The following is a 13858-nucleotide window of genomic DNA, read 5'->3' as shown; positions in this document are numbered from 1 at the left end:
AGACTGTACTAGGTGGGAGGGCTTACTGAGGGGTCTGCACTGGGAGGGGGGGCTTACTAAGTAGTCTGTACTAGGTGGGAGGGCTTACTGAGGGGTCTGCACTGGGAGGGGGGGCTTACTAAGTGGTCTGTACTAGGTGGGAGGGCTTACTGAGAGGTCTGTACTGGGAGGGGGGCTTACTAAGTGGTCTGTACTAGGTGGGAGGGCTTACTGAGGGGTCTGTATTAATTATAGGATTAATTAGCTAATCAAAAAAACACTCAATTAAGCAAAAAAAATAAAATAAAAATGATCGCTAGCGACAGACGTCTCTCAGCCAGTCCAGGCTGGAGAAAGATCCCAATTTTACAGTCGGGATCTAGCCAGACACTTGGGCTGGCAGCTGGCTCAGCCTCTCAGAAACAGCTGTTTGTTATGCTTTCTTTGGGAGAGCCAGATGAATGTACTTCCTGGATAGCCTATATGACAAGGTCATATGACTGTGTGAAGCTGAAACTAATCTCTGATGTCATAGGCTGCTAGTCCCACCTTGCTAATGAAGTGAGGTTGTGCTACAGAGCAGTTAGAATGATCAAAAAAAAAAAGAAGGTAATGTGATTATACTTAAAATCCAAGTCCAGGAAAAAAATTTTCCATGCAGTGGGCCTGTGCCCGCCCCGCATGGGATAACTTGTTTATCTAGGGGTGAACACAGCACCTGTACTTACGTAATCCTTCAATCCTCGGAAAGCAACGCTCCCCCACCTTCAGCGATAGTCTCCTCCTGACGTCTTCACGTCCAAAGCCGGTCTGTGGCCACAATCACGTCAGGAATAGTCCACCGCGCAAGACCGCTGCACCGCAGGGGGGCAGGATCCACAGGGACCAGTCTTGCTCTGGGAGGTAGGATCGGAGGATTATGTAAGTAAATCTCAGTACTCCAACCCCTAGACAAAAACGAACAGTTAACCCATGCAGTGCGGGCACAGCCCTACTGCATGGAAAAAAAAATTGCCCGGAGTTCAGCTTTAAAGAATAATTCCAGACATCAGTATGTTTTACATAGTTACGTTGGTCCAGCTTGCATATACCATATATTATGCATGCACTTACCATACCCGACCAATGCCCCTAGAAGCTGGAAATCACTGAAGTAGACACTGCTTTTCCACCTCGTCTAATCAAAGGATGCTTTGCATTTATTCATAAAATACAAAGCATTCTCTGAATGGCGCCCATGCTGAGTGGCCAACCCCCTGTGTTCACAATGCATTAGAGCAGCTGCATGGTGAGAGACCCAGAAGCAAGTGTCTGCTTTAGTGATTCCTAGCTTCCAGGGGCATCTGTTTGGTATAGTGTACCAATATAACTATGTATCACATACCGATGCCTGAACCACAAAGCTGAACTAGTAGATAGTGGAGTCATCCTCTTGGCTGAATAATGTGGTTGAAGCATGGAAATATCAGAATTGACTGAATGGAAATGTAAATCTTTTGCCTACTAAGACCGTTCACATAAATATTTCAAGTATGTAAATTTGTTGGTTGTCTTGAGTTCTGCTTTAACAGTACTTGGGCAATTTTTGTTATCCTGAGATCATTTTTGCTGGTTCACATTCTGAAGAAAAGCATTTTCATTAGAGGGAGTGACACTTGCATTTATGAATGGCATTTCCTGGCTTGGATTTCAACTCTTTCAGCTAAACTGGTCAGTAGGATTTTTTTTAAAGAATGTATTGCAAAGCAAGATGTGTTATTAGGCCTTGATGCACTTGTTTACTGCTTATTAGTTGCAGTGTGTAACATTGAACCTTTTCACTCAATTGCTAGCTTAGTGCTAGTATATTGCAAGAGTTGGGCAATGGTTTTGTACCTTATTCTCTTACACAGATTGCATGCAAAATGCCCATAGCTGAAGGCATCCTGTGCAAGCTAAATTTTACAGCTGAGAATCATTTTTTATTGATCTGTGTTGGCAAGATCCATGGGGTTTGTCCTGGTGACTATTTTCACAGGAACTGAAAGCGAGCAAAAATTAAAAATTTTGATCTGTGTTGGGAAGATCTATGGTGTTTGTCCAAAGTTTGATTTGTCACCAAAATATTAATGAGGGAACACATCTAATGTGGAAACTTTTTATAGGTGTCATTTCCTTACTTCCTGTTCGTCTACACGACAGGAAGTAATGAAAATCTATCAAATGGGACACAAGTGGCAAAATTTAAACACGACAAGCGTTTTAAATTTTCTCTACTCTATCCAAAATTTCTAAATGGAAAAAAAGAGCTTTAGATATACTTTTAACAGATTATTTTGTCCCCAGAGTTTTATTGAATAGATGTAAACCTTTACATGCCTTTTCAAGCTGCTGAAAAAATATGACATTCAGAAATGCAAGTTCATTTGGCTGTGTGGCGCACTTATATACATATATGTTACATGTTTTCATTCCTGTTTTAAGTTACAAGGTATTATCATGATAGAACCATTTGGAATTTTAAAATTTCAATGGAACCCTGGCCTGGAAGGTTTGTTAAAAAGTTAGCATGTAGCCTCTTTGCCTAGATTCCAATCAATCCTATGTACAATGTAATGTATACTGACTTTCGTGGCTATTCTTTTGCCTTCTATAATTTTGCATTAAAAAGAGACTTGTTTAATTTTTCCACTTCTGTAGGAGTAAACAATCTGAGATTAGCCTTGAAGGATTCTACGACTCTCGACTTCTGTCCCCAGTTTTCAAGGATCCTGTTGAGTTATTGTTAATGAGCACCAAGGACTGCCTGGCAGTTTCCCTTCAGGATCGTAGAGCTCCACTGGCTACAATGGAGAGCCTGTCAGACAATGAGTCAGTATACAGTTTTGATTCAAGGCGTTCCTCTGGGTTCCGAAGCATTCGAGGTTCCCCTAGTTTAAGAGCTGTACTGGAACGTGATGAGTCTCACTGTTTTTTTATTGATCCAACCATTCCAGAGGAGAACCCATCTCTAAGCTCCCGCACAGAGCTTTTGGGGGCAGATGCCCTTTCTAAACACTCACAGGAAAGCCAACATACTGAAATTGTTCATAACAGTGGACGGTCATCTCCAGGAGACCTGCCACCCTGGGAGGAAGAGATCGTAGCAGGAGCAGAGACCACAAGGGTGCAAACGCCTGCACAGGAGGAGCTGTCTTTACAAAATGGCCGCCTCACAGAGGTTCCTAGCCCACAAGTATTAGAATTTGCAGAATTTATAGACAGTCTGTTCAATTTAGACAGTAAAAGTGGGTCTTTGCAAGATCTTTACAATATGATGGTGTCAGAAGGAACAGACCGCGAAATGGCCAAGTCAGTAAGCGATCAGGAGATACTTCTAAGAGCACAGTTTGAGCCAAATCTGGTGCCGAAGCCTCCCCGTCTTTTTGCTGGTTCAGCTGATCCATCCTCGGGCATATCTGTGTCTGCCTCTTTTCCTCTCAGCTCTTCGGGTGAGCTCATGGACTTGACACCCACAGGGATGAGCAGCCAGGAGTGCTTGACGCCCGATCCCACACGGACTGCCACGCCCACAGGGCCTACACATGCTAAACAGGAAGAATTACTCATTTCTGCTCTCTAGCAGAACACATAGAGAACATTAGGTAGAATATAAATGGAGGGAATGCAGCTTTAGAAATAGAAATCTGCCAGGCTACTGTAGGAAGAGATATACCAGAGCTTAGTTAGCAAAGGTGATTGAGATGGCAGAGATAGCTGCCATCCTGCCATTAAGGTTTATACCTACGGTACCAATATTTTGCAAACCATGTGGCAGCTAAAAGGTATGTTGGAACCTTTGAGAAGATCATAAACCAAGGAAAGTGAATTGTTGCACTATAAAGATGCCACCACATGGCAGTCTTGCATGGCTTCTACTTTACCAGCCAAGGCTTCATGCCAACCTGTGTCATTGGTCTGTTGGAATGTTGAAGTTTATAAGAAAACTGAGTGGGCATTTTGGGTTGCTCTACCACTTTCTGCCCTAGGGCATTTAGATAAGGCCATATTTCTACCTTTTGCTCTACAAACGTATAATTACACTACAGTCTGTCAGCCACTGTGGGGCAAACAGGGACACCCCTCTACCCTTTGCCTTCATTGCTTATTTCATTTATGTGCCATTATGTTTCCTGACTAGATTACATGGAAGAATGTATGAGTGGCAAATTTGTGTAATAGAATATGAACTGGAATATTAGGGATGTTTAAGCAGCATTACCTCTGTGCACTACACTGTGGCAAAATCAAAGTGACATGTACTATGGGAAACATTTAGGACTATATGCATTTTCACTGTTGGTGATGTCTTTTACTTCAGTCAAAATTATGTGTACGAGACCACCATGTATGAAGCAATAAGAAACTGGTTAAAGGCTTGCTTTCTAAAATATTAAAGGATGTAGACAAGCCATGTGATCATGGCTGCATTAATGTGCAGTTATAGTAAAAGACCTAGCCTCTCAATACAACTTGAGTCAGTGGCCATGCACAAAGCAAACAGTAGAACCAGTTCAGCTTTCATAGATGTGGTCATTGTACCACTGGAATGACTGTACCATACAAAATACCACTCTGGTATGTGACCTTTATTTCATGCATCCAAGTACTAAAAGCACCCTTTTGGGCCCAGTTACAGCATTTACAGCAAAGACAAGGAGATTCAGGTTTATTGACCGAACATCCCAATGTGGCAAACAGGTAGATGCGTTTCACACACTAGTATGTGTGCTTAATCATTACTAATGATGTGTTAGTGACATGTTGTTTGCCACATTGGGATGTTCGGTCAATAGACCGGATCTTGATTATACTTGGAGTGCAGCCATTTCTTCTACATTGATACAGCATCTATAAGCCTGTTGAAGGGGTGGTGTCTGGCTGTTCATGTTGCCTTGTTATGAGCAAACACTAATGTGCAAAGCTGTTGGATTCTTAGATCTTGGAATTGGTGCTCTCACTAGACTTTTTACATGTAAAACTTAAAGTGTTCATTCACTTTTTAAAATTAAATTAAAAAGTGAACTAGCACCCTAAAACCCCCCCAGCCCAGTCCCCGCTGTACTTTCCACACCTTGGTGATGGGCTTTCAGTGCCCATGCAGCAAGTACAGCTGTCCAGGGATTTGAAATTCGTGCTGTTCTGCCTCTTTTCTGTGTAGCACTTCCGAGAAGGATAAAAAGGATTCTGATTAGCCAGCGTCGGCACAGAGCAGAAGCACTGCACAGAGAAAAGTGCAGGAATTTTAAATCCCCAGACCACTGCACTGGCTGCATCAGCACGGATAGCTCATCACGCACGGAGGTAAGTACAGCAGAGACCAGAGGGATGGGGGAAGGTTTAAAAGTGAACTAACCCTTTAAACGTTGGGTCCCCTAGATAAAGAACATCCTGTTTTTGTAGAGAGCAGTCTCATCAGAGCTACAGCACTCAATTGGAAATCAATTGACTTTATTTAATCCATGAGCTGCTGTTAAGTTGAATCCAGCATCTCTAATATACATGTTCCATCTGAAATGCAGTATATGTGTTTATTCACGGGAACCGGCACCTTTTTGTAGTGCCACAGGGTTTGAGCATTTATAAGACTATCATTTAGCACTGTTGTAGTTTGCCTGAACAGAAGAACCATCCTATGTGGTCAGAGTCTGGGTTCCTATCCAGTGTCACTTGTTTTAGCATTTCTAAAACACTTCAAGAAGTGTCAATTTGTTCAGTAAAATGTCGATGAGTATTGATATATGTACTCACCATAGGGATCTGTTACTTCTTTGAAAATATGGAGTTGATTTACTAAGGGCAAATAGACTGTGCACTTTACAAGTGCGGTTGAATTGTGCAAGTGCATTTGCTTTTAAAGCTTCGCAAATGAGATAAAGTTTCACTTTACAAAGAATACCCAATCACATAAAAGAAAAAAAATGTTTTTGCTTGCACGTGATTGGATGGTGGAAGTCAACAGAGCTTCCCCTCATTTAGCAAGGTCTGGATTCACTGCCCTTGCAGAGAGCAGCTGCACTTTCAAAGTACACAGTCTATTTTCCTTTGATAAATCATCCCCATATGTTCACTCTTTGCTTGTGTGCCATTACGTTAACCACATAGGCAAGGGTGGAAGCACCCATTAATGCTCATTTGTGTGAGCTCTGATACTTGAACAGGTCAACTTGCAACTTGTGTGCACTAACTGCTTCTGAATATTGGGTGTTGCTATATAAAATACTTGGAGAAAAGAGATCAACAAGGGTATGCAAATTTTGAGCAAAATACAGAAAAACTACATAAAAGGATGGTTATGTTCATTACATTTTGACAAGTTTAATATTTATATAGTATTATGAATTTTATGTTTTATAACAAACTCCAAAAAATCAAATACATTTTTACATTCGCCTGGGTTCAGGAATAATATTACCAAAGATAGAATAAAAAAACACTAACAGTACAAGCTTCGTGCAGAAATTAGGCCTTTTTTAATTCACATTCTTATTTTTTACCTTGGAATAGGAAGGGAGGTTGGTAGCCTTTAGAAAGCATCACTTCTAAGTGACATTAACTACTTTCGAGAGTTTTCTGTCATTGAAATGTGCCCTATACAATTCAGCTGGTTCTTCGCCTAGTTTCACCTCATTTCAAATTCTAAGTAAGTAGTTCACAGCTTGATACAACATGTAGGAATTTGTTTTATCATAGATGCATCCTGGAATATCGTTCTGTCAGATTTTTGCCGATCGATCAGTGCATTCTGACGGTGGTGAAGTCTTCCCGCTGTCAGAATACAAGGGCTCAGTGGGGAGGATTCCCCCATCCACCTCAAATGTGTAGATGGGGTAATCGATTCCTTTTTTTTACGTTCCACCCACAAGTTAAACAGAAAAGAAAGAACTAATGTATGGGCAGCTTTGAAGGCTGGAAACACTTTTAAAGCGGAGTTCCACCCTTTTTTCTGTTTATTAAAAGTCAGCAGCTACAGAAAGTGTACCTGCTGACTTTTAATAAACACGCACTCACCTGTCCCATGATCCAGCAATGCGGCCGGCGAGAGCCTCGGTTCTCTCCCTTCTCTCCCCTCTCTCCCCGCGGCGCTGGCATCACTAGTGTGGTCACCTAGCTGTGACAGCTTGCGGCTTCACACCCGGGTGCGCATGCACGAGTCGCGCTGTGTGTCCTGAGTGGGCTGGCAATCTTTTCGGACCTGTGATGTGTCCCAGAAGATTGCAGGGAGGGAGTGGGAGAGGAGAACTTCTGCTCGAGCCACCTAGGCGGACCGAGCGGAAGTGGGAGCAGACACCTGTCAAATCTAGGTACCCGCTCCCCCCCACCCAAAAAAAAAGATGACATGCCAATTGTGGCATGTCAGGAGGCCATAAAGCAGAAGGCCCACTTTTGAGTGTATCTCTGCTTTAAGAACTTGTAATTATGCAGTATTTGTATCACTGCCCTTCCATACACCTGCCTCTTGGTCAAATAGCATCTGGCAATACCACATTTCACTTATTTTCTTCTTCTCTACTTCTCATGAACTGAAAAATGGTTTAATGACTTTTAAATATTTTCTTTAGAAAACCAAAAGGGTGTTTTATATATCTGCCTGGCGCTAAGCATTTATTTGGAAACCGCTTTTATGCAATAATGCCTATAAACTAATTAACTGTTTTTTTCACATCTGCTCTATTTTTCTTCTAAGTAAATTTTATAAAATGCTTAACATCCAAATAGGATTAGTGTGGGCTTTACTGGTACAAATGAGATAACGCTCAAGCTTTATAAAGATAGTGTACATCCCTTTATTATTACTTATAGTTCCTTGTGAATTGATTTTTCTTGTTCCTTCCTTCCTCCTCCTTGTTCCTAGAAGTAAATTTGATTCTTAGCCACAGTTTTTATAAAGCTTGTACCTGTAATATCCACAGTAATCCTATTTGGATGCCAAGCATTACAATTTTTGGATGTGGTACAGAGGTGGTGGCCTCTATTTATTAATTTTTATAAAATATAGTCATTTTTAGGAAATATAGATCTTAGCAACAGGTCAGCTGCACCTGCGAGTCTTCCACAAACCAACTTCATTTGTCATTTTTGTGCCACTTCTTCCGAACTTTGGGCATTCCTCTTGTTCGGGAAAATGCCAATCACCTCACTGTGCGTGAAGGAACTCCTAATGTTTTATCTTGTGTGTGACTGAAAACACATTGTTATTATACAGGATTTATATAGTGCCAACAGTTTGCGCAGGCTCTGTAAGGCCATATTAAAAAGTCAGATGTTAGCATGAACACAGACCTACCCCTCCAGGTTTTCTAATTTGCCACAGTTTCCCTGAATTGTAAGTATGGAGGAAGTCCAGGAAAAAGGGACAGTCAACTTCTTGGAATGTGATATGTCAGTATTAAGAGCTAGAGTTATTTCCTTACAGCCACCATTTAGATTAGATATTTAGGGACCAACTTCTGTCTGCTGGGAAGTAACTTCAGTTCCGTATATTGTTCTCATATTTAAAACTGAACTTATGGCATTCAATGAAATACAGTGTGGCCATACATATATCTGAACTGCCTTATATGCCAAAACATTGGTAATTCTGATCATCTAGTTTTGTGATCTACAAATTCCTGCCAGGCAGCACAGTCAGGTCTTTTACTCCTCCTAATTCCCTAGTCTGCTCATTAGACTATGAGCAGCACATTGGTATTGTCACCCTTGTGCTCCGTCCACCTACAAGCATACTCAAGGTATGAGCATTTTCAAAGTAATAGAGCCCTAAGTTCTGACCCTCCCCTTTCCAGCAGTTAGGATGTTGCTGTGCAGTGGATTACAGGAAGCTAAAGGAGGAATGAATTATGGTAAAAAACAAGTTGTATTTAAAATATATATATTTAATGATCTGTAACAATATTATTTAATGCATACTTTATTAAATACTGTCTCTTATATCTGTCTGAAGCTCAGTTTTAAAGCGGTAGTAAACCTCTGAAACCCTCCCAAAAAAAAAACCCTGCAAGACAATAGCATTATGTGCTAGTATTCCTCGCATACTAGCACAATTTGAAATACTTACCTTAGAATGAAGCCACCGCAGCAAGGCCTGATCACCGCTGAGGGGTCTGACATGTCCCCTTAGCGTTTTTTCCTGGTTCGCGGGCTCCGGCGCTGTGAGTGGTCAGGGCCACGATGACGTCATTCCCGTGCATGCGTGGGAGCTCTCTGTTTCGGCAAGGAGCTCTGATGTTCCAGGATAGTACATTGGAACTTTATAGCGCATGCGTCCACTGTTGTAAGCGGTTGCATGCAGGGTGAATATCCCCTAAACCAGCCGTCACTAAATGGCGGCCCGCGGTCCAGGAGCGGCCCGCACGAGGCTTCCGCCCGGACCGTCAGGCCGCCACCGTAAGTAATCATTGGTTTGCTGGGACCGCGGGTGTCCCAGCAACCAGTGACATTCCGTGTGCGCGCCCCGCCCCCTGCTTCTTTCTTCGGCTCCCTCCCAGCCAGCCGCGAGTTGGGGCGTGACGTCACGTGCGTGCCCCGCCCCCCTGCTCCTAACTGCGGCTCCTGACTCACACTCAGCCTAGCCGCGGGACATCACATGCACGCCCTGCCCCCCTGATGTTCGCTGCTCCTGGCTCCCACATTTTTCGCTCCCAAAGGTATGTGGGGCACAGTTTTATAAAATGCAGACTGATGGGCATATTTTGTTAAGGGGCACACATTTGTGTCCATTAGAGTGCCCCATAAAATAAAATATGCCTATTAGAGTGCCCCCTAAGATAAAATGTACCCATCAGCTTGCGCCTTATTTTATGTTAAGGGTCACGCTGATGGGCACATTTTATGTTAAGGGGCACTCTAATGGGCATATTTTATGTTAAGGGACACTCTAATGGGCATATTTAATGTTAAGAGCAACACTGATAGACACGTTTTGTTTTGCCCATCAGCGTGCCCCTTAACATAAAATGGTCCCATTAGAATGCCCCCTAACATAAAATGTGCCCATCAAAGTGCCCCCTAACATAAAATGTGCCCATCAAAGTGCCCCCTAACATAAAATGTGCCCATCAGAATGCCCCCTAACATAAAATGTGCCCATCAAAGTGCCCCCTAACATAAAATGTGGCCATCAGAGTGCCCCCTAACATAAAATGTGACAATCAGCGTTCCCCTTATTTTATGTTAAGGGTCACGCTGATGGGCATATTTTATGTTAAGGGGCACGCTGATGGGCAAATTTTATGCTAAGGGTCACGCCGATTGGCACATTTTATGCTGGGGGCATGCTGATGGGCAAATTTTATGCTAAGGGTCACGCCGATGGGCACATTTTATGCTAGGGGGCACGCTGATGGGCAAATTTTATGCTAAGGGTCACACCGATGGGCAAATTTTATGCTAGGGGGCACTCTGATGGGCACATTTTATGTTAAGGGGCACTCTAATGGGCATATTTTATGTTAAGAGCAACACTAATGGACACGTTTTGTTTTGCCCATCAGTGTGCCCCCTTACAAAATGTGCCCATCAGCGTGCACCCTAACATAAAATGTGCCCATCAGCGTGCCCCCTAACATAAAATGTGCCCATCAGCGTGCCCCTTATTTTATGTTAAGGGTCACGCTGATGGGCAAATTTTATGCTAAGGGTCACGCTGATGGACACATTTTATGTTAAGGGGCACTCAAATGGGCATATTTTATGTTAAGAGCAACGCTGATGGACACGTTTTGTTTTGCCCATCTTTCTGAGTCATAGCACAGACTTCAGATTCGGACCTCGGCCCAAAGAAAATTTTAGCGACCGGACCTCCTTGAATTCTAATTAATTACCCCTGCCCTAAACCGTGTAGGTTTAGAAGATATTCATTTTACCCACAGGTAAACGTTATTATAGGCTTACCTGTGGGTAAAAATCACCAAGTATACAACCGCTTTTATACATTATACCCTTTAGTTTAAAATTGGAAACCAAGAGCCATTATGAATAACTAGAAAGGCTCTAAATCTAATTTTAAAAGACAGTTGATCCCAGTGATCTACTAAATTGTAACTAGATCTTTTAGAAGTTTTAGTGAGAAAGCCAACATCTTCTATTCAGTGGTTATTTTGGCATTGTGATCGTGTTGTGAAAACTGAATTCTGATTGATTGGTATCCATTACAATACATTGCTCATTGTACTAAAAAAATGGTAATATATGTTGCTGTATCTGTTAATGACATTAGAAAGCAGGACATTCCTTGTCAGGGTGATAGTGCACATGCATTCTGTGGTCAATGGTATCAGGAGTGCAGTTTCAAGTAGTAGGAAGTAAAGGGAATGATCAGTATGCTGGGCAAATCAAATCTCACGCAATCACGCAAACCTCCATTTTTCTCGTACTATATATTAGTACCAGTTACCTGATTTATGGAATCTTGCAATTACTGAATCCCAACTGCAGAGGTTCATGATTTCTGTATTTAAGCATTCATGTATATAAGAGATTCACATTTCAACTGAGGGAGAATCACATGGTTTACAGTTTGATTCACTCAACTTAAAATTCATTTTAATAATAGGTAATGAAGTGATGACATCACCAAGCAGTTTACAAGCCTGAAGTGTATCTAAGAATATGCATGTTTTAGACGTTTACCCATAAAATCATGTCACATGTTGTTAAAACTTACTTAAATCTCTGGCACATAGTCTGTAGATAGCAATAGCTAAGATCTGCTTGCTGGAAATCATAATAATGTATTTTGGGTCATTTAACACAATCTTATGTAAAATGTATACACTAATGGTTTGGCATACTGTACTGCATACTTGGGGTAATCATTTATTTGATGCAAGGTTTCTCAGTTTGGCCATTTGTGGTTAGTATACTCCTGTTTCTGTAGCTCATATCAATGATCACCACACAGTTTAAAAGCCTAACACATGCACAACTTGAGGCTTTAGATATTGTATCAGAGTTTTGGGCATTTGTAGAAGTAGCAGAAATTAGCTTGACTTATTTAAAGAGGAACTTCACTCCCCCATCCTCCCTTACCTGTTATGCTGGGCTTTCCTAACCAGCATAATCATCTGCCTAGCGAAGCCAGTAGTAATCTGCTGTTCGAATGTCAGTGCCTAAGACTGCTTACGAACAGGACGGGCTCCATTAGTTTCCGCCTGCTCAGCAGGCACAGCGGACGCAGACACGGCCCGCTCTCCTCTATGGGCAGTCGGTTGTAAACAGACCGCCAGTCCATTTACACATGACTGCCATTCGATCTGCCAGATGGATCACCATCCGTCTGTTTTTAGCAGATAGGATCAGATTGGATGTCAGTGGGTGTAAATGGGCACATGTTCATTGACATCCACCACTCCATGAAAGAGACTGGAGGGTTCGATCGGGTCCACCTTTAAAACTGACAGGCGGACCTGATCGGTCCGCCCATATGAAAGTGTTCAGCCTGACCCCCCAATGAAGCATGCAGCTCTGCCATCCTGGCTGTTCAAGGAATGGTGTCCTGGGGTATGTGACAAGGTTAATCCAGGGGGCTGCTGAAGCATGACACATCATTCTGGTCTAGTCCAGAATGGCGATGAAGGATGGGGCTCACCTGAAAAAAGACAACCCCTGAAGAAAAAAAAAAAAACACTGACTATTATGATTGCAGGAGAGTGGGCTTGGGCAGAGCCATGGCCCACAGTTCATTTTGGGTAGTAAAGTTCCACTTAACAAAGACCTTGAATTTGCACTTTCTTGCATAGTGCTTATTCCTAACACTCTTTACCTAGATATCGTAATCTGATTGGCTGAATATACTATCTTGTCATTTGAAGACCAGCTAATTAGTGTGCATAGGACAGACCCACCTAAGCACCATAAGCTTGTTTTGCAGAGGACATGAAAGCTGTTTGTATTGGTCCATGTTGGTCCTGTATTTCTCAGTTCTGAATAGCAATGAAACCAGTTCAGGCAATTCAAGCAATATTTACGTGGCCTAGGACACCAGGACCTTCTGATACCAAATGTGATCCATCATGATGATTTTCACTGCAGCTAACCATTCTATTGTACCCATTTTCAAGTGGAAGGAAAATGACCGTTCTACTACACAGATAACATTAACTCTGTCGCACAGCAGAAGATAGTGACATTTGGCACTTAAACATCTTTTCAAAGATAGGAAGATCCTGCAGTTGACTTTCAGATACGCACAACTCTGCCCGTCTTTAAGGTACTCATACATGGGCTGATGTTCCAAAGTGGTGCAAGAGATCTCAGTATTCCTTGCAGTAGTCCATTGACTAGATGTATCCTTGTAAGCAATAACAAGCACTGGTGAGCATAGAAAATGCTCGTTATTACTTGCCGAGATTTTATAACGTGGTAGAAAATCTCTCTGATTGCAATCATTCCATTTTCTCTAGGGTGCAAAGGGAATAATCCTTACATTGTGTGTTTGTCTGAATTGTAAAAAAAAATAGTGGTGAGCTTAATGGAGCGATTCCACCAATAATAGGAATTGTTATTGATGATTGCTACTCCCATGTATGACTAACCTGAACGGTGTCGGCATCAATCTGTCAGAAGCTTTACTCAAGGAAAATGTCCACATATACTCTGTTTTTACTTGTTCTGAAGCATAATTTTACTATAATTGGAGCTTGCTGCCAAACCTGATTTAAGCCCAACTGTCACAGTACGAGTGGTATTTTGAGGCTTCTCTATGATGTATGTTAAGATGTAAATAACAGAATACTGCATGTGTTAACTGAAAAGTTAATTAGAGATGTTGAATAGGAGACAAATGTCCTCTGCTACATTAAGGGGGAAAGTGCCAAGTTGAATAATGCTGTCTTTGATGGCAGCCCATAACTGTTCTGCT

The 13858-nt window shown here is 42.1% G+C and overlaps 1 protein-coding gene across 2 annotated transcripts in view; it reads left to right on the top strand.

The window, feature by feature from the left end:
- The window catches only part of DAGLA (diacylglycerol lipase alpha), a 121044-nt gene extending 116465 nt beyond the window's left edge, over window positions 1–4579 (top strand). For both annotated transcript variants that reach the window (XM_082270117.1, XM_082270118.1), the window contains one exon: window positions 2659–4579. In XM_082270117.1, the coding sequence (XP_082126243.1) occupies window positions 2659–3580 (922 nt within the window). In that variant the 3' untranslated portion in view covers window positions 3581–4579. The remainder of the gene's footprint in view (window positions 1–2658) is intronic.
- The last annotated feature ends 9279 nt before the right edge of the window (window positions 4580–13858 follow it).

The sequence above is a fragment of the Pelophylax lessonae genome (genome assembly GCF_965119305.1).
Source record: "Pelophylax lessonae genome assembly, chromosome: 10".
In the NCBI taxonomy this organism is placed as follows: Eukaryota; Metazoa; Chordata; class Amphibia; order Anura; family Ranidae; genus Pelophylax; species Pelophylax lessonae.
This window is presented reverse-complemented; position numbering and strand designations above follow the sequence as displayed.